The following is an 18,850-nucleotide window of genomic DNA, read 5'->3' as shown; positions in this document are numbered from 1 at the left end:
GTTATACATGTGCATGCCTGTGAGAAACCATGGTGAGCTGGGTGTTTTCTTTTCTCTTATTACACACATCAATGTGTGTAATGTCCACTTAAATAACAGAGGAAGACAGAGAGCCAGAACACAGGAAGAAAAAAAAAAGGAGAAGTGGGAAAAACATGTTTTGGCCCTTTTCCCTGCTTTTTGTCTTTAAGTATCAGCTTGGGTTTTTTCCCCACCCCTTGTGAATCTGAGGAGTGTTTGGTGATTAGTATGCGGAAAGGAAGCCGATTTGCATAATTAAGTGCTACAGAGAAAAAGCAACAAAGTTTGTTAGTTTTACAACTATGAGTTTAATCGTTTACAAAGAGTTATTCCTGCTCAGAATACTTTAAAAGTTAAAAGATCATCGTTCAACACGTATCTTCCTTTTTTCATTTTAATTCTTTTTAGACACACATGTATTTTTTTTTTAAAGGCAGAGACAGATACCATTAAAGAGGTTAATAATCACAGAAGTGGTAACAGTTAGTAACCTACACTTGGCACTGAAGAGTAGATTAATGTTGTACTACACTGTTAATTGTCACACTCATAGTATACAAAAAGGCACAGAAGGCAAGCAAAGGAGGCTCAAGTTAATACAGAGAACATCAGAGACTCCAGTTTATCAGGACATTGTGACATGATTACTTATGACACATGAAGGATAGTGATAGTTATCAAATTATTCTCCATAATAAGGCATAATGTTCTCATCTGAAAAGGTCATTTAATGTTATTTTCACGTACAAAATAGGATATAAAAATACATTATAAACTTGTTACAGATGTTACGAATGCATGTTTTCTCTTATATCAAGGCATCACTTGGCTTGTGTGTGTGTGCGTGTGTGTTTTTGTGTTTGTAAAACCGTACCACACCCTCGAAAAAAAACAAAAAAAAAACACATGCAGAGACATAAGGACGACTTCATCTCCAGCAGCACAATCACCCGAAAGAAACAATAAAACAAAGACATAAAATGTAACACTGTTCTACGGAGGTGTCCGAACCTCGCATAAACGTTTCAGACGTAGCTTCGATACTGCGCTGCACTTCCAATTCAAATGAGCCACCTTTTATTATTTTTATTTATTCTCTTGGCACCGTAATTTGAATTGAGAAGAGCCATGGATGTAAAGTCGTAAAAATGTAGATGATATAATACCAAGCTGGGCACAAAGCCATGATGCCATAGTAAAAGATTTAGGTGTAACATTGTTCCATCGCTCTCAATAAATAAAGGCACTGTTGTTCAAGCTCGCTGAATACTGTAGTGTGGAGAAAAAAAAAGGCATCGTTGTGTAAGTCCTCGAGAATTTGACAAAAGGAGTGCAACCTTCCCTCCCCTTTATGTGTGTATTCATACTGCACAGGCTTGGCATTCGTCCTGTATGTGTCGTCTCAGTATAAAGACACGTTACCTATTAGGAAACACTCAGAGATACTTTGGCATTTTGGATTCCAGTTTGTTCTTTTTCCCCATCGAGCACCTGTCGCTTTATAATGAAAGAAGTTTTTTTTAAAAAGCTCCACGTTGGCATTTTATGTGTTTTATTTTATGTAAGAGGAAATAAGAGACATTTTTGACGGTACGTGCTGTGCAGTATCTGACCTGTCAAATGCATATCTGGAACCGTCTTTTTAAAAGGAAAGCATGACAAGCATTTGTAAATGAATTATAAATGTTATAATATAAGGTAAGAGAGGTGCCCGCTGAGGAAAAAAATGTATCAAAATATCAACATATCTCCGTCAGTTTAGTATTTATGGAGGGTTTCTGTGCTGGATAAGTACCACCATTATCAGTTTAGTTACCATGTTATTATTATTGCATCAAATGGACTGAAGGCATGGCAGCTCAGAGAGACAGTGTGGCACAGCCGGCCGGGGGTTATTTAGGAGCCCTTCACCAGTTTGTGGCCCATCCTCAGTAAAGTCTACTGCTTAAGGTTGTAATTTCGACTGGCTTTGGGCTATCGGAAGAAGGCACGTTTGGTAAAGTTTGGGTTAGGACTCGGTGATGGGCGGGGTCCTGAGGTTTATTCCCATGATCGCTGTCGTCTGGTTGGTTGGTTAAACAGAAGCAGCTGGGTTGCTCCCAATGTTCTGGTCTCTGGTTGGCTGAGCTTGGGGGAGTGGCAGGGCCGCGGGCCAATGAGCGCGCCAGCGGGCAGAGATGGGTGGGTCATCAGTGGACGGAAAGGTCAGAAGGTCAAGGGGTCATGGGTTAGTTGCCGTGGCAGCTAGAGTTAGACGGACAGAGACGGACAGACGTGGAAAGGAAACAAAAAGGGCACATAAAAGGGGGGACATAAAAAGAAAAAAAGATAGAAGAGAGATTAGTGTCAGCTAGTGGCGTCGGGATGACAACAAGGCAGATCTACTGCAGTCACACAGCAGGAGGCGCATTACACAAGAGCTGCACAACACCTTCATGAGCTCCGCATAACCATTCGCACAAACTTACATCAACCTCTGGGTGTTGACATAAGGAATGGCTGGTTAGCAATGCTCACATGTGCTCATGAATGCGTTAGCAGGGCTGAGGTTTAGGAGGCGCCCCTCCTGTCATGAGACTGCTGCTATAGTGATACTACTCATGCTAGCTGGGCTACGTCTAGCACAGACAGACAGTGAAACCATGGACAGAGAGGGAGACGGCATGGTTTCATGTGGGTGAGAGAGTGACCTTTATGTCCAAGGAAAAAAGTGCTCAGGCCTCAGAAAAACTTTCATTTACTCACAAGTGGAGCTCATGTTTAGCAGCAGGCATAAGATATTGGTGATTAACTGATTATTGATTATGGTTTGATCCATTTGCTATGAAGTATTAGAAGAGCACCTAAAAACTACAGTAAGCAAAGAGGCACCGTAAGAGACAGCGATGAGAGGTTAAGAGATGGTGATTTTAGAGGGACTTAAGAAACAGTTTCACAATAGACAAGTCTATCTGCAAGAATTTAGAGGCTTTGGTTTTCTTTAGAGATGTTGTTTTTTTCAATAGTCATCTTTATTGCCTTTTAGTGTTTTTTTGTCCATTGTGTACAACAAGAGCGCCACCGCTCACACACACATATATTGTAGCTAGCTAAGTCCATTTCTATTGCATAAAACAGTCACGAGGCCCGTGAATCGAGAAGGTCACCTCATCTTAAATACACAGAGCAAAACACTGCCTTCATTGCCACCTTCGCGGTGACTAAAACAGTAGTAGCTACACACTTTGAATAAAGTTTTACATGGAGACACTTCATCTATAAAAAGCATACCATAAAAACAAAAATAAAAATTTACAAACTAAAAAAAACCAAAAACAAACTACAAGTATTTCCAAGCGATCTTGTTCCATAAGCTTTATATAAGCACTTAAATCCTTACTTAAAATCCCTATATACAAATTTATTTTGCAGCTAAATACATGGTAACAGCACCACTCTGGCTAGGAAATAAATGAAAGATGTAAACAGCCCCAATGATAAAGTCCAGTGGGCGACCGATAAGACCACAAACAACAGTATTTCGTACAAAAGAGCTTGTAACACAGACTTCAGTAGTTATCACACGCTGTGTTTTAGTAGTAAAAACTAAAGATCGCCATGAATTGAAAGATCTTTAGAAGAAAGACAATCCGTTTAAGTTTCATGTAGTAAGTGGGCGTAACACAGGATTTCATCAGTAATAAAAAAATATCTGTGGAATCTAGTGGAATGAAGTTGGGTATAAATATGTTTCCCACAGTATTTGCAGGGTCAAAAGTAGTACTGAAGAGATAAACAACAACAACAAAAAAAAAATAAAAGTTTCTGAGAGAGGACTCCGAATCCAGAGTCACAAGGACCGAGTCACATGAATGGAACGATCCATTCTAATTGAGAGGTTCCCGGCCTGAGAGCCATCCAGTTTAAGTTAACAGGCGAGCACAGATAACCGCTGCAGCTGTCACCCCTAACATGGTTCCTCCCAATCCGCTCACTTATTTCACTTTCACTGCAACAAATACTGTTTCACATTGTGACCTTTTCGCCTGATACAGTTACTTCTTATTTAGGCATGCCATATTACAGACACATGTAAACTGAAATTGGTCCATTGGTCTGCATGCACACACGCTAACACTCACACATACAGATACACACACACATAAAGTGGCTGGTGAGCTAACTAACCTCTGTCTGTGGTCACTACCCTTTGGTAAGGATGGATTCTCTTGTCGTGGCGTCGTACCTTAGTGGTCATGGCACCTGCTAACAGCCATTGGCATCGCCAAAACAGAACACAGAAGGTTACTCATCAGAAAGACATCAGACAGTCCACCCATGGCACCAACATCAGTGAAACCAGGAATTTACAAAGTGTTCAAGGCTGAGGGTGAAAATAAGTCAAACACATCTCGCTTCTAAGAGAGAGAATCTTTTGTTGTTTTGTGGTCTTCTGTTCTCTAAAGAAAATATTAAACCAAACCACTAATTTCTCATTAAGCTTCACTAGTAGATTCAACATCAGCTGTAAGCAAAGTCACTCTATATAGCTCTGTGATCAAAATAAGCTTTAACATAGGTTAAATCACAAACAGCAGCTCTAAAATATCTATGGGTTCACTAAAATAGGTTAAAAAATTACAAGCGGAAGCTGAACTATTAAAAAAAGTTAAATAGCTGTCACACCACAACACTAGTGTGCTAATACAAAGAGGAAATTAACAGGAATGGACACTTGACTACATAATGACTGTTGAGGAATCTGTCATCCTAAAGTATAAGCAAACTTTGCATGTTTGCTCTGTGGGATAAGTGTGTAGGAGGATGGGAGGGAGAGGAGGAGGAAAGGGGAGGGGGGGTCTCTGCAAGCCAGTCCGTGTGTGTGCTAGGAAGGGTTGCTATCGCTTAGCCTTTGGTTGGGAAAGCCATACCTGCAAAAACACAGGGAGAAGGGACTGTTAGCCCAGCAATGAGCTTCTGCATGCATCTAAATATGCTGTGGATGTATTACAAGAGCTGGATATGGTAGCCAATTTGTCCCTGTGGCAAACTGGGCCCTTTAATTAAGTTAAACTGAAAACTTTGTTGCTAAAATGCAGTGAATAAATAATTTATTCCTGCTTTTTATCTTTTAAAAGTGTTTAGAAACACAGTTATCATGATTTATCGTAGTTAACTGCCTTGAAATGCATCAAGATTGGTACAATTGCTGTATTAACAAATTTCCCACGTGTGGGACTAATAAAGGTTATCTTATTGTAACTGTATGGTGATAGTGTCCAGTGGCGATTATAGAATCTTTTTAGCCCTTGGACAAAATTTCACAACAGGGCCCCTCCAACTAAATAATCTGATACAACACCAACAGCAGTCCTGTAAAACAAACAGGTAACACATTAATCTAATCTTTATTTTTGTAACAGCACCAAGCTGACTGATTATGACTTTTTAATACTGTAACTATTAGCTTCTACGTTCATCTAGCCTGCAGGCTACATTAACAAGTAAATTGTAAACAGACTTCCCAACTCACATTCAACTGTCACGTCATGGCCAGCAGATCTGGACACACCAGGCTGCTCTGCTAGCTACGATAACAAATGGCAAACATCAAAGTAAACAATACAAATTATTTGATGCTTGAGGAAGTTATGTTATTTAAGTGTCTGTTAACCAGCGTTAAAGCTAGACTAGCAATTAGCATTATATCCTGAGGGATACTTCTTCACTTTCGTTGAGTCGTTAGTAGGGTTGTTTAAACAGATTCATGCGTGCCACAGTAGAAGGGGAGTGAGTGGAGTCAGGAGAGGCCCTGTTAGGGAGGTCAGGTCTCTCCTACTGTCATCACAAAGGTTGCACATTTCCATTGCTGTAGTTTAAAGTTCGTCAGCCCTGGGGCCGGGAGCCCCAAGCAGCACCTCTGACAGCACTGCAAGGTGAGCTACTCTGTGATAATCTTATCTTTAAATTAAATGTAGTAAAATAATAATGTGCACTTTTATATGACTCTGCTAACCACAAACCTATAGATTTAGGTTTGGTGTTGCCGGATGCTAGTGCAGAACTTTGCTGTGGCCCTGTTCAGTATTTCAGTGTGAAATTTTGGGGGTAAATGGGAAGGGCAAGGAGCAGAAACCCTTATGGAAGGATTTTCTTTTCTAATGTTTGGTAAGAAACTTTTATTGGAGTCCAGTATCCAGTTCTCATAATACATCCATTGACTACGCATGACAGTGCAGGACTTTCCATTTTTATATACCTAATACTCCAGTTGAGTCAATCGGGTATTCCAATATGGAGGGCGTGAGTGTGTAGGGATACTCATAGGGCGTGTAGATGATTCCAGATTCAGGCCCTTGCTGCACCAGCGCCGGATGTGGATTGGCTCCCGGCACGAGAGTGGAGCTCTGGATCTGACGGATCAGAGGCATGAGTGTAGGTGTGGTGACAGGGGCGGGGTTGCGCAGGGTGGGGGGCAGGACCGGCGTCGGGCCTGTGATGATCCGAGGCGCCTGAGGGGTCGCTAGAGGAAAGGCAGCGGTGGCTGTAAGGCACACAAACATACAATAATGAAAAGTCTGAGCACACACCCACATGCAAGCGCACACAAAGTGCACATACAATAGACAGGGAAGAAGAAGGGAGAACAAACAGTCTATTTAACAGGAGAAACAGAGGCATTGTTCATATATACAGTGGACTCCTGTACCGAGACCCTTCCTTTGTCACCCACCAACCCTCCTCCACATGTATCTATGATGTCATCCTTACGCGTCTTGACATTGGCGTCTCTGTAGGTCCCATTGAGAATGGCCAGCTCCATCAGCTGCATTTTCTTCAGGTTGTCCTCCCCCTCAGCCTACACCAGCACATGCAAGCAGAGCAGCACAATCAGCTTCCTTAGCCATGATTGTCACTGACCAATTCACAAGCAAATGAATGAACTTTTGTCACATTCCCTTCAAGAAGTCAGCAAATCTTACAGTATGCTGAAACTAATTAGCAAAATGAATTTAAATGTTTTCTAAAGGGAAAAACGTCGGGGATCTTAAACACTGCCTGTGATGAAGCCGAGCAGACCTTGAACATAGCCGCCCCACCACACAAGATGTATTCAGTGTCAGCGACGCTAGCTTCTTAGCTCCAGTTACAGCGTGGTGAAAAGCTTGACTGATTTACATTTCGAGAGGAAGGTCAGCTGGGTTAAACTAACACATATCATTGATGTTATCCTGCACACAGACACACACACACACACAACCATAGATTAACAGGTGTTTTAGCTCCTGACTGCCTTCAGACACCGAGGGCTGGCGTGAACCGTGCTGTGACTGAACGGGAAGTGACGGCTGATTGCTGCAATAGACCCCCCCCCTCCCGCTGGGCTTTTCAATCTGTTTCTATTGTTGCAAATAATGCAGAGATGAAAAAGGAAGGGGCTTTGTGATTTCAAAATATGTGCCTTTGTGGTTATGTGTCAAACACGGGATAATTTAGAGTATGAGTGTGTGTGTCCCTGTGTCTATATGCCCGTGTGTGCGCAATGTTCCAGTGTGATCACTGTGTACGTTTATGTGAGTCTGTAGGGGGGCAGTAGGTGGGCTGGGGAATGTGAGAAATGTTGAGGAGTGCAATCAAAATGTTCTCTTGTGTGGACAAAAAGAAAAAAGAAAAAACATGGAGAAAAAGGAATACTGTAGCCAGTAGTTGGGAATGAAGTGAGTTGTGAACGAGTGAAAGGAGTGATGGAGTGGGGAGAACGAGTGAACAGACTCTCCATTCATTCCCTCAGCCTTTCAAACAACCCGGGGTTTCCATGGAAACCCCTTTATGCGTGTTCCCTAATTACCCTAACCCTTTACACATACTCTCTCATACACACAGAGACACACACACAAAACACACACAAAAAAGGGGCACAAACACACACATATACACACACACTTTTGGGCTGACAATCCCCCTTCCCCCTTCCATGCATACCAACACAGCAAACTCTGATCCAGTCACACACAGTTTTTCCCTCGGTTCTGTACGTAAAACGCTATACTGATACTCACAGCGGGCACGAGAAGTTTCTTGACCTCGTTGATGGCCCGCTGGAGTTTGATCTTGGCGCGGTTGTGTGTGTCCTCCACTGTGATCAGGACGTGGAGGTCCTCGCTGAGGTGCTCCCAGTTGGGCTTCCCTCGGTTCATCTCCTCCTGAAACACACAAACAGTTTAAGAAAAAAAAAAAAAAAAAGCTCTTTTTTTGAATGCACCACACACAACCTTGGTCCTTTTGCTACGGAGAGAGAACAGGATTTTCACTTTTCTTTTCTTTGGCTCTGGTTCTGGTTCGCCCTCAAACTACACACAAGGCTCAAGGTTGTCTAATGCAACTCGGGAGGCGTATCAAACTCGTGGAACAACGTGCTGTTCTTCAGTGGTTACACAAGATTGGTGTTGCATTGAACTGAACTGAAGGTTTTGAACGCTCGAGTTTTTTTGTAACATCTCTCTAAATCTCTTTTCTCTTTAACACCTCCTTTCTTCCCTTCTCCCTGCTCTGTCACTTCTTTAAAACTGATAGTGAAATGACTATTAAATCAACGCTTATGAAGTCGTTATCAAGTAAAACACCAACGACTGACACTGCTGCTGATTGCATTTGTCGGTTTCCTGGAAAACCTGTTTACACACATGTTTTGGATGCATCTGTGTTCCAAATAGCTCCATTATCTGCTTTTGTGTGTTTCAGATAATTCATAGTTTTCATGTGACATCACATCATTATACAAGGGCCCACCTGGAGGGCAACACAAAGCTTTCTTACACTGCCTGAGTTATTTTTTTTACCAGCTTTGTTTTGCCTAAATGCCCGATAGCCGGTTTTTCGGATGCACTAATGAGCTACTCGGTTTTTTCGCAACTGATAGGGAAGAGCAGAGTGCAGCTATGCAAAGCCATTGATTCAGCCATGTTCACAGCAACTCTGTCAATGGTGGGTCATTAAAACCGACATCAGACATAGGTTTTGATTAAAAAACGTCATGTAACAATGACTCTCAATCTAACAACAACCAAGGAATCCATGTTAGATGGCATGCTTCCCTTAACTAGTCCTTACTATTGCTTTGACAAGGAACAAGTCCTTTTCCTGTCTCATCTCCCAAATGTCATAAATTTTGGCTCAGATTGAATAAACTGTATGTAAAACTGCTGTTCTTCCAAGAGAAGGTATAACCCACAACACATATGTAAAACACTGCAAATGCTGAGCTCTGGCACAGACTTCACAGCTTTTAGTGAAATGCTGTGACAGATGCAGTATATGGATTGCAGGTACCCAAAACTTGCAGTTTGTTTACACATCTTTTATTTTTTGGGAAGATCATCTAAATATTTATGGCTTACAACAGATGGAAAAACCAACAGGCTTGTGTTGGAGTTTAATGGAGTGTGTCCAGTATGTTGGAACAGGCGCCAGTCATGTAACTGAAAACTGTGAATTGCAATTTTCTATCATATAATTCAAGCAATTTGAAGAAAGTCTGTTTGGGAATAAGCTTGTTATCGTCAGCCTCACATGGACACCTGGGTTGGCAAAATCTGTTGGGTGATTCGGTTGGTCAGTCTGCAAATTTGGTGTAAACAGGGGTAACAAATTCGTTTTAGATCATGGGATACAGACAGCCCAACTAGTAAAAACATTACATTAAAACTTTATTTATTAAAAGAAAATACCAGAACCAGTTTTCTCTTTCTTTAGTGATGTAAATAAGTACATTCTAGAGATTTCCTCCTAAAAGCTGAACGCTGACCCCATTCTTTGAAAAATCTGCCAGACAAAGCAAGACATAGATCTTGGTAAATAATTTTCACATTTAATAAGTGATCCATTTAGAAAATGGATGATGAGTAGCATGAGATGTCATAAGACAAGGTGCGATTTCAGTTCAACTCCACATGTAAGTCTATACTCACTCTGTGTGGATTAGAAATTAAGATATTACAGTGGAGAGCCACAAACTCTTCACTTGCAACAATACTAGTGTACTTTTTAAGATTTACACAACTTATCTGCAGATACACATACTTTTTACTTTCACACAGCAGGTTCCTTCTCCTGTGTAGTAAGTCTCTTTGCTGAACTTCCAACTATTTTTCAGACTTTGCAAATCCACCTATTGGACCAAATTAGATCCTTTGATGGACTGCTTCTGGCCCCCGAGCTGCATGTTTGATACCCTTGGTCTAGACTAAAATATCTAAGCAAAGGTTTCAGATTTTTCTTAGGCATTCATGGTTCACCAGAGATCTTTTCCACTCATGTCTGACAGGAACATTCTTGGTTTTCAACTAAATAAAACAACATGTGAATGGGACTGCTGTGGAAATTCACGTCCGCCCCCAGCATCAACCGCTACAGCTTTGCCTACAACTTTTCCTCCAGCAACTCTGTCAGTACAAATTTCCCTTTTTCAAATGCTTTGGTTTGCCATTGTTGTTGTTGATGTTAGCTTTAGCTTCAAGCACAGCGGTGCATAGAGGAGCTGCACATTGTTTGCAGCAACTTGAATAAACAAGCAGACACGACACTCACAGTGTAGTGCAAGGGGAGGGAAACAAGCGATCTGGGTCGAGCCTAGAATAACAAAATCCGCCGAGTAACAAACCAAACAACAAAAGTTTGACAAAATGGCAAATTCGTGGTATGTGAGGAAACATTTCTTGACTATGCACAGTTTAGTTGCCAGGCTTGCTACTTTCCTTTCAGTCTTCATGCCAAGATTAGTGAACCCTCTACAGTTTCAAATTTGTTATACAGAAATGAAAGTGATAGCAATCTCATCATCTAACTCCGAGGAAAGAATTAGCAAGCTTTTCCTTCAGAGCTTATCCTCTGAGTGAAGCTTCACACAACTTCTAACGCGACTGCAGAATCGTAATTTTGTTTTTCAGAATTGACTGCCAGATATTACAAATTATAAATAGACTATTTTCCCAGTGAAAATAACTGTGAGGTGCAGCTACAGTTAAAACAGAAATTCCGAGTGCCGCTATCTCAGTGTGGCATTCCGGCAGATTGTGTCCTCTGTGGCTGTTTTGTCAAGTGAGATGTATCATTTTTGAAGAGCACTAAAAGTCAACATCTTTCTCCCTTCTCCCCCAGTTGCCTCCCACTGTGTCTCTGTTTTCCTTCCCTCTCTGTCTCTGTGTGTTTCTGTATGTGTGAGTCTCTGACTGAGGGGCGTGCAGGGTAGGGAATGTTCTGGAGAGAGAGAGAGAGAGAGAGAGAGTGAGGGGAGGGGGGTGGAATGCTGGACTTGCTCCACCTGCCGTTTGGAAAGCTTGAGCCGACTCCGTCCAACAGCAGACACCAGGGGAGAGGAAGGGAGGACAGATGGACCGAACACCAGGACAGGAAAGAAAAACGGAGCAGCAAAACAGTTTGAGAGAAGGAATAGACAGACAGACAGACAGACAGACAGACAGACAGACAGATAGATAGATAGTAGAGTTTGAAGTGGGCGCGGTTATACTCAGACACAAAAATGACCTTTTTGCTCCCACTTAATCTGTCTCTCAGTTTCTGAGCCAACTCATCTCAACTCACTGCCTTTTCCAATTAGCTAGAAAATTATATATAACCTACATTTTATTTATCTATCCGCCCTTCTTTCTGTCTTTCAGCTCTTTGACCCATCATGGGATGCATGGTCTGCTTCTGCGTGCACATCGGCTTGTTAGGATGACAATTATCATGGTCTCGGAGAAACATTAAACTGTGTTTCTGGTTAGCTGTGGCAGAGTGGTCAAAAAGTCATGCATAACTATGCGTCAGTTTAATCATTTCACCCAGTAAGGCCCCGGGATTTGCAAAACTGTTACATCTAATTGCTCTCTGTCAGGGTTTTTCCTGTATAGGGGAAATTTGGGTATTTTTAATTTGGAGTTTTACATGCAAATAAAATATGAAGTGAAGGAAAAAAGACTCATTGTTTCTCCTGTGCATGAACCACATGTGCGTATATTGTTGTCTCCCCCCCACACCGACCTCAGAAGTCCCACTCTGGGCCTGGAAAAACCCGGCTCTCTTCGTCCACTTCAGCCTCGCTCTCTATATCTATCACACGTCCCCGATGTCCTGAACATAGAAGCTAATCGTGCATGCTGCTGAACATGGATAAAATTAAGCTACTAGTTAAAGGTTAGACACTAAGATCGTCTAAACCACAAAATAACATTTTTTTAAAAATTACACTTACTAATATAAACATTTTTCATTTAGAATTTTATAGATGCTTGATGATTCGCTCAGCTTATATATCATATAGATTTCTACAATTTTAAGCCATGTTTCAGTGTGTGATGGGTTAAAACATTGTTTCTCCAAATCACAGGTACTGTTAACAAGTTAAAAAGCAAGTCTTAGCAGTTTTTAAATCTCTGGAGGAGCGTAAAGGCTTTTCAGAGTCATCTCATTGTTGAGCTGTAAAGCATCTAAAACTAAGATCTATAGGAAACACACCAAAAATGAAGCTTTGACAGTAATGTCTTGCCTCAGCCAGAGTTTCTCCAAGTCGGCTTTCAAGCTAAAAGGAATGTAAACCTGCCATGAAACACTATTACACTTTGATTTGATTTCTTCCAGAGTTACATGAAGAGAATACTATCACTGCCACAGCTAACAGCTTAGATTGGCTGCAGACTGAAAAGAGAGGAAAACAGCCAGCTTTGCAATGGCCCGAGGCAACAAAATCCACCTACCTGGGCCCCACTTGTTAAAATGTTATATCATTTTCTTTAATATGTAAAAAAAAAAAACAGTGAACAATGGATCTGAGGTGGAAAGATTGGAGGTGGACTTCATACAAAGCATTCTAAACCAGTTCCCTTCATCAATAGTCTTTCAAATTCATATTTCCCAAAATATATTTGCTCACTCCCACCTCCATGCTGTCACATTCTAGTAGAGTAGCTTTGCCTGATTCACCATGCAAAATAATCCTTCTTATACTAGCTATTTATGTAGACCCTTCAGGTCATCTTCTGCATTAAACAGCTCATTTAACTCTTCTCCCTTTAAGGCTATGCTCCTTTTAGCTAGCCTTCTTCTCATTGGCTGCCCCTCAGAAACAGAAGGTTTGATCAGCAGGTGGTTGGAGCTTCAAAGGTCGCAACCAGAGTTAGAATTTCACAGATCAAAGAAGAGAAACCAACCAAGCAGTTGCATTTTTGGTGCAATGGTATAACCTATTAAAATTAACCCAATCATTGAACCTGTGGCCTGCATAGAGACGACTGAAAATCGAGAAAAGTACAGCAGACTCACTTTTAAAAAAGATAACGTGAAGATGTACGAAAACAGTCCTAAATGTGATTATAAAACACATGTATCTTCAGCGTTACTTGGTGCGTTTACCTTCTTCTTGTCTCTCATGGAGCCCTTTCCTCGCACCATAATCTTGCAGCCGGTTTCCGCCTCCAGTTGCTTGGCCGTCAGTCCACGTGGGCCCAAGATCCTCCCAACAAAGTTGAACTGCGCAAAAGAGCGAAACACACAGATATAAACAGAGCCGAAGGAAGAAATGATTTGCTGCGCACTGCAAGCCAAAACTGTGTTTTTACTATGTGCCAGTATTTGTACGAGCGAGTGTGCCTTTGAGGTTTGTGCATCTGCGATGTGTTTGTGTTACTAAGAGAGACAAAAATAGCTCATTATATGGGTGCTGGCTGGTGCTCGTGGCATGACAGGATAGCGACGTTCTCTTAACCTTATCTGTCACTAAGACTGAGTGATTAACTGGACAGCTGCCCCCCTGTGTGTGTTTGTGTGTGTGCGTGTCTTTTTTTTTCTGCCACTATTCCCTATTGCTCTGTCTTTATCCGCTTGTCTGATAACAACTGTCCAGCTTCTTCCACCTTTTCTTCCCTCCAGTTTAACCAGAAGTTAACTTGAGTAATGGCTGCAACATATTTCAACCTCTAAGGTCACCCTCGACTTTCACCTACACTCACACAAATCCAGGTTTGTGTGCACACTCCTCTCTAAATTTAACCCTGATCTCAACCATTTTCCAATGTAGTCCTGCATGTGTCCTGTTAGTCTCTTGTCATGTGAGCGAGGACAGCCTGTCATTGTATTTGGTGATTGGCGAGCTGATGCGTGGAGAAAATCATGTGAGCCGTTCAATCTGGATCAGCATAACTCATATTGAAGTGCTTAGCTGTACTTGGCGTGAGCAGGGATGTGCTGGATGGTAAAGTCTCTTCGCTGCAATGCACTTGTCTTTATATTTGGTGGAAAATCTTAATCCACTGTTTTGAGCTCCTGTAAATATTTATGGTGTAAACCTAAAGGTGAAAACAGCGTCACAGTGGGGAGATTTACATCACAATATTGGCTTTTGGAGTAAATAAACCGAGATATTCCTGCAAATTATTCATTTATATGCCATTGGAACCACTAGCTATGGTTCGTTATTGATCTATTTTAAGTTCAGATTACATCACTGGGTGTAGACAAAGATGATCTCAGAATGAAATCAGCTTTTAGATGAAATCTAAATCAAAATGTCCCTGTGATCAGGAGCCACGCTGATTTTCTGGCAGCCCTTCTGCAACTAAGAAGAGATAAAGTGACAACAGTCAAAAGTAAACAGAAAGGTCAAAGGTCACTGATTTGCCCACTCACGTCTGGGTACTCTTTGACAGGCACGTAGAGCTTCTCCTGCAGCTGAGCCACGGGACCGACAGCTTCAGGAAGCTCCTCCATGTCCCGCCCGTTGAACATGCCGCCATTCAGCGTGTCGTTGTACATGTCTTTGCGTACCCTGCCAATTTCTTGGGGTGGGGGGGAGAGAGAAAGGAGGAGTTAAGTTGTGTAAAGTGAACTGAAGACAACTATGAAAGTCCGTCCATGGAGGAGGGGGACAACAAGTTTCACATTTCTTTCTTCTCTTCTGTCCGTTTCTTAGGACGATGACTCACCGTCGCCAGAATTAAAGGAAGCTCTGAGAGACAAACAGGCAGGGAGACGGTCACAAGCATTCTGCACCACAATGTAAAATCTGAATGCTTTGCAATAAGGTGTCCTCCATTTCTGACAGCCTCCTGCCTATTTCTTTCTGTGTGACACACACATACACACACACACACACAACTATAGATCAGATCGCTGTGTAAATAATGCGAGTGAAAAACAGAAGTTACTGGGGGTCTTAGTGACCTACCAGCCAATGAGGCTCCTGTGCAGGGCAGTCGTTCAACAGCAAATATGGAAAAGGTATCAAAGTTCTTATAAAGCAATATGAGTAAGTATTAGTATTAATACTAGTATTAGCAAGCATTTTAATCTGTAATCGCTTTTTTCACTTATCAGCATTTTTTTGTGTACGAATATCTTGTTTTGTCCAAATATTAGCCCAGAGAGACACTTGGATATGTTACAATCAATGAATTTGGCTTTAAAATTAACTTTAAAAATAGATCCCGAATGATTTTCTGAAACGTTTCAGCTCGACGAAACACCAGAAGAGACTATAAAACATATTAGCATACGCAGTCACTGAAAAACCAGAACAGCTGACTTTAGTGTAAAAATTTATTTCTTAAAAGGTCAAATCTGTGGCTCGGGTTTGCTACAGAAGCACCATTATAAATCAGACTATGTTTGTCTGCCTGTGTGTTTGTTTAGGGCTGTCTTGATGACCAATGCTAGCCTCTGATGCCTTTGTAATGACACACTAGCACAATAATAACTGGTACTGGAGCAGACAAACACATATGTGACACATACACACAGACCCCTGGTTTGAACTCACACACTGACAAACACACTTACACACACACACACACACACGGCAGAATAACTGCCTTGAGGCGCAAATATCATCTGACCTAAGCACGCTGACAGGCACGTCTCCCTGCTCTGAGAGTGATAAGTCTGACCGTAATAACTACAGTAGGACGCTATAATTACAGCCACTGCCGCAGTGACACCGATGATCCCCTAATGACCAATTCTAACCTATTGGACACCAGAAGTGACTATTAAAGCAAGCACACAAACAAATCTGTGCAGACAAACACGGCTTTTGTCACACTTGAGTTAAAAGTAGCTCGAGGAAAATGAGAAGTGAAAGAAGAACAAGAAAGTCCAAGGAGAAAAAGACAAAGCAGGGAGCTGCAGCAGGCCTTATCTTAACACTTCAGCCTGTCATAGGACTTTATATATAGACTGGGCAAGAGTGCAGCCTTGGAGGAATCATGTAGCCTGACAATGCCTTGCATAAACTTTTTTTTTCTGATATAGAGGCCTTACGTCTGAGCAGCTTGCCCACATAACTCAAGCAGAAGACACAGGCAGCCTCAAAAATGGGAATGGCACAATGTCTTTCATGCTAACCATGGGTGTCACATTATCGCCAATGAGGGATGAATACGCTCAGCTGTCAGTCCTTAACACGAACACAACCAGAGATGTTAACTCGACCTCTTTACCGAGCTGTAGAGGTCGTCTGATATGAGAACAACCTTGCTGCGTCATGAGACTTGTCACAGAGCGCAAAGTCGGGACCTCTGTGATCCTGATGTGCAGCAACAGCAGCAAAAACAGGCCTTGGTAGCAACTAGAGACATTTGAGAGAATAAAGAGCTGTGTCTCTTTGCGATTCCTCTCTTTTATCTTGCATATCAACAAGTACAACTACTCAGGTGCACTGATCATCTGTGCAGAAAGCATGACTTCAGGGTGTGTAAGCAGCCAGATACAGATATCAAATATTTTGCACAGTGACAGAGTCTCGTTCCTGCTCAGGGATGGGCTCAAGCATTCACACAAGCCTGCGCATTAGGTCACTGGGAAAGACTAACAACTGTCTGTTTGTTCCCATCACCAACTGCCCCTCTGTGAATGTGTGTGTGTGTGAGAGAGAGAGAGAAAGAGAGAGAGAGAGAGAAAGGGAGAGAGAGAGCTTTGCTTCTCTCAACAAATTAAAATGTGACTTGATGCAACAAACACATCCCATACATCCACAATTTGAAGCCAAGAATATGGGTTTACACTCACAGCTCGGCAAATGTTTTGATATCCAAACAGTCTTATTCGACTGTGAGCAGGATAATTTACCACTGTGTGTGTGGGTAACACTGCTGTTACGTTTCTGAGGAGCCACTGAGGAATTCCTTCAGTTAATGACTAATTCAATAAAGTCAGTCGATAACGGTCACTTTTTATGAACACTGACCACTAAACTGGACGAGAGAGAGAGAGAAGAAGATGGCCTCATCTCCCCCTGTAGTGTGACAAGTGGCTACAGAGTTCAAAGCTTCAAACACATGCGGGGGTTACCTTCATCCAGCAGCCGCTCCAGATGCGTGAAGATGCCGCTGAAGTTGGGCAGGGAACTCATCACCTTCCGGTCGTTCATCAGCTGCATTAGATAGTCCGGGTTGGACTTGGGTCTCTCCTTCACCTCTGTCTCCCCAACCATGGCTTTTGATTAAGCAATAAAGTGACCTAGCGAGCAGGGAAAACTTGATGAAGGGTTTATTTTCTTTTTTTCTTATTTATTATTTTTTGGGGGGGAGAAACACACGCCCCGAAAAGCGATGCGAGGATCCCAGAGGACTCCGCCGAGCGCGACCCGCTGACCGCTTCTCCACCTACTCAGAAAATTCAACACTCAACTCCGGTAAAATCGACTGTCCCTCGGTTAATGTCTCGTATGCGAGCCCTGTCTTCTTCCACACGGTTCCCCCCTCTGCCCGACTCTCCAGAGTTTGAAAAAGTTCCTGTACGGGGAGAGAGTTCAGCTCGGTTTGACACTTTGCCCGACTCCGCGCACTTCTCCGGCGGTTACAAGTTTACCATCAACTAGTCTGATCCACCGCGGCTCCTCTGCTTATGTCCGCCGGTGTGTGGGTATTCTGCAGCGGGGATCGGCTCACTATCATATGATTACAGTACGGCAGCGAGACGAGTGGGCTATCGGGAGCGTGCTGCGCGAAGCCGATATCTGTGGATGGGCGGAGGAGGAGGAGGAGGCTCGTGCCCGTCCCCTCGGCAGCAGCAGCAGCCTGAGAAGCAGCACCCCTCTTTCTCCCTCACACACACACACACACACACACACACACACACACACACACACACACACACACACACACACACACACACACACCGAATAACAATAAAACAGCTCAGCGTAGGTATGCACACCTGTTCTACAACAGTTACTGTCCATCACTCGAATCATGAAGGGTGTGCGCCCCCAGGATCTGAATTTTTTGAGGTTTATGCACTTTATTATTTTTTTTTTAACTTAAAGTCCTGCAGAGAGGACGATTGTACTTTTTCTTACCTTACTGGATTCGTTTTCGTTTGATTTCAGTAGATCTGTTCATTAAAGTTTAGGTTTTATTATAAATATGTTCGATTTTGGTTTAGTTTTCACGGGTTTTCAGTACTACTTTTCCTTTTCCTTCGTTATGTAATGGGTAGCACGGCTTATATTTTGTCAGGGGTAGCAGATGTGACGTTCAGAACTGAACGGTACACCAGTAAAAACACAGACCGGGGGTATACTCTCCCAGTATACCTCCCAGTCTCGCTAAACACAGGCACCAACACCTCCTCAAACTGGTTATGCTGACAAACATTTTCAGGAAAAGGCATTTATGGAAAATATTATATTTTTGATGGTACACAACAATAATCAATCACAATAACTAATGACAAAATAAAAATAAATAAAAAGTAAAACTGCCAAATAATAGCCAGTAAAAATACTAGTAGACGTTGTGCATGATTTAATGTAATACTTAAAATCAAAACTTCAAAGATAGGTATTCTGAAAAATGAC

The 18,850-nt window shown here is 42.2% G+C and overlaps 1 protein-coding gene across 5 annotated transcripts; it reads right to left on the bottom strand.

The window, feature by feature from the left end:
* Nucleotides 1-18,013, bottom strand: qki2 (QKI, KH domain containing, RNA binding 2). Of its 5 annotated transcripts, XM_063482720.1 has the most exons (9): nucleotides 17,341-18,013; nucleotides 14,683-14,831; nucleotides 13,411-13,527; nucleotides 8,061-8,204; nucleotides 6,772-6,859; nucleotides 6,260-6,544; nucleotides 4,932-4,955; nucleotides 4,189-4,266; nucleotides 1-2,265 (listed from the first exon to the last, which is right to left on the bottom strand). In XM_063482720.1, the coding sequence occupies exons 1-9, from the start codon at nucleotides 17,480-17,482 to the stop codon at nucleotides 2,243-2,245; spliced, it is 1,050 nt and encodes a 349-aa protein (XP_063338790.1). In that variant the 5' UTR covers nucleotides 17,483-18,013; the 3' UTR covers nucleotides 1-2,242. The 5 variants fall into 5 exon arrangements, with proteins under 5 accessions (XP_063338790.1, XP_065327659.1, XP_063338788.1 ...); XM_063482718.2 differs by lacking the exons at nucleotides 1-2,265; nucleotides 4,932-4,955 and adding an exon at nucleotides 5,534-5,588 and having other exon boundaries at nucleotides 4,254-4,931; nucleotides 17,341-18,010; XM_065471587.1 differs by lacking the exons at nucleotides 1-2,265; nucleotides 4,932-4,955 and having other exon boundaries at nucleotides 2,272-4,266; nucleotides 17,341-18,010.
* Nucleotides 18,014-18,850: the final 837 nt, after the last annotated feature.

This window comes from Pelmatolapia mariae, linkage group LG8, assembly GCF_036321145.2.
Source record: "Pelmatolapia mariae isolate MD_Pm_ZW linkage group LG8, Pm_UMD_F_2, whole genome shotgun sequence".
Lineage (NCBI taxonomy): Eukaryota > Metazoa > Chordata > Actinopteri > Cichliformes > Cichlidae > Pelmatolapia > Pelmatolapia mariae.
The sequence above is the reverse complement of the archived record's forward strand: the minus strand, read 5'-3'. Positions and strand labels throughout refer to the sequence as shown.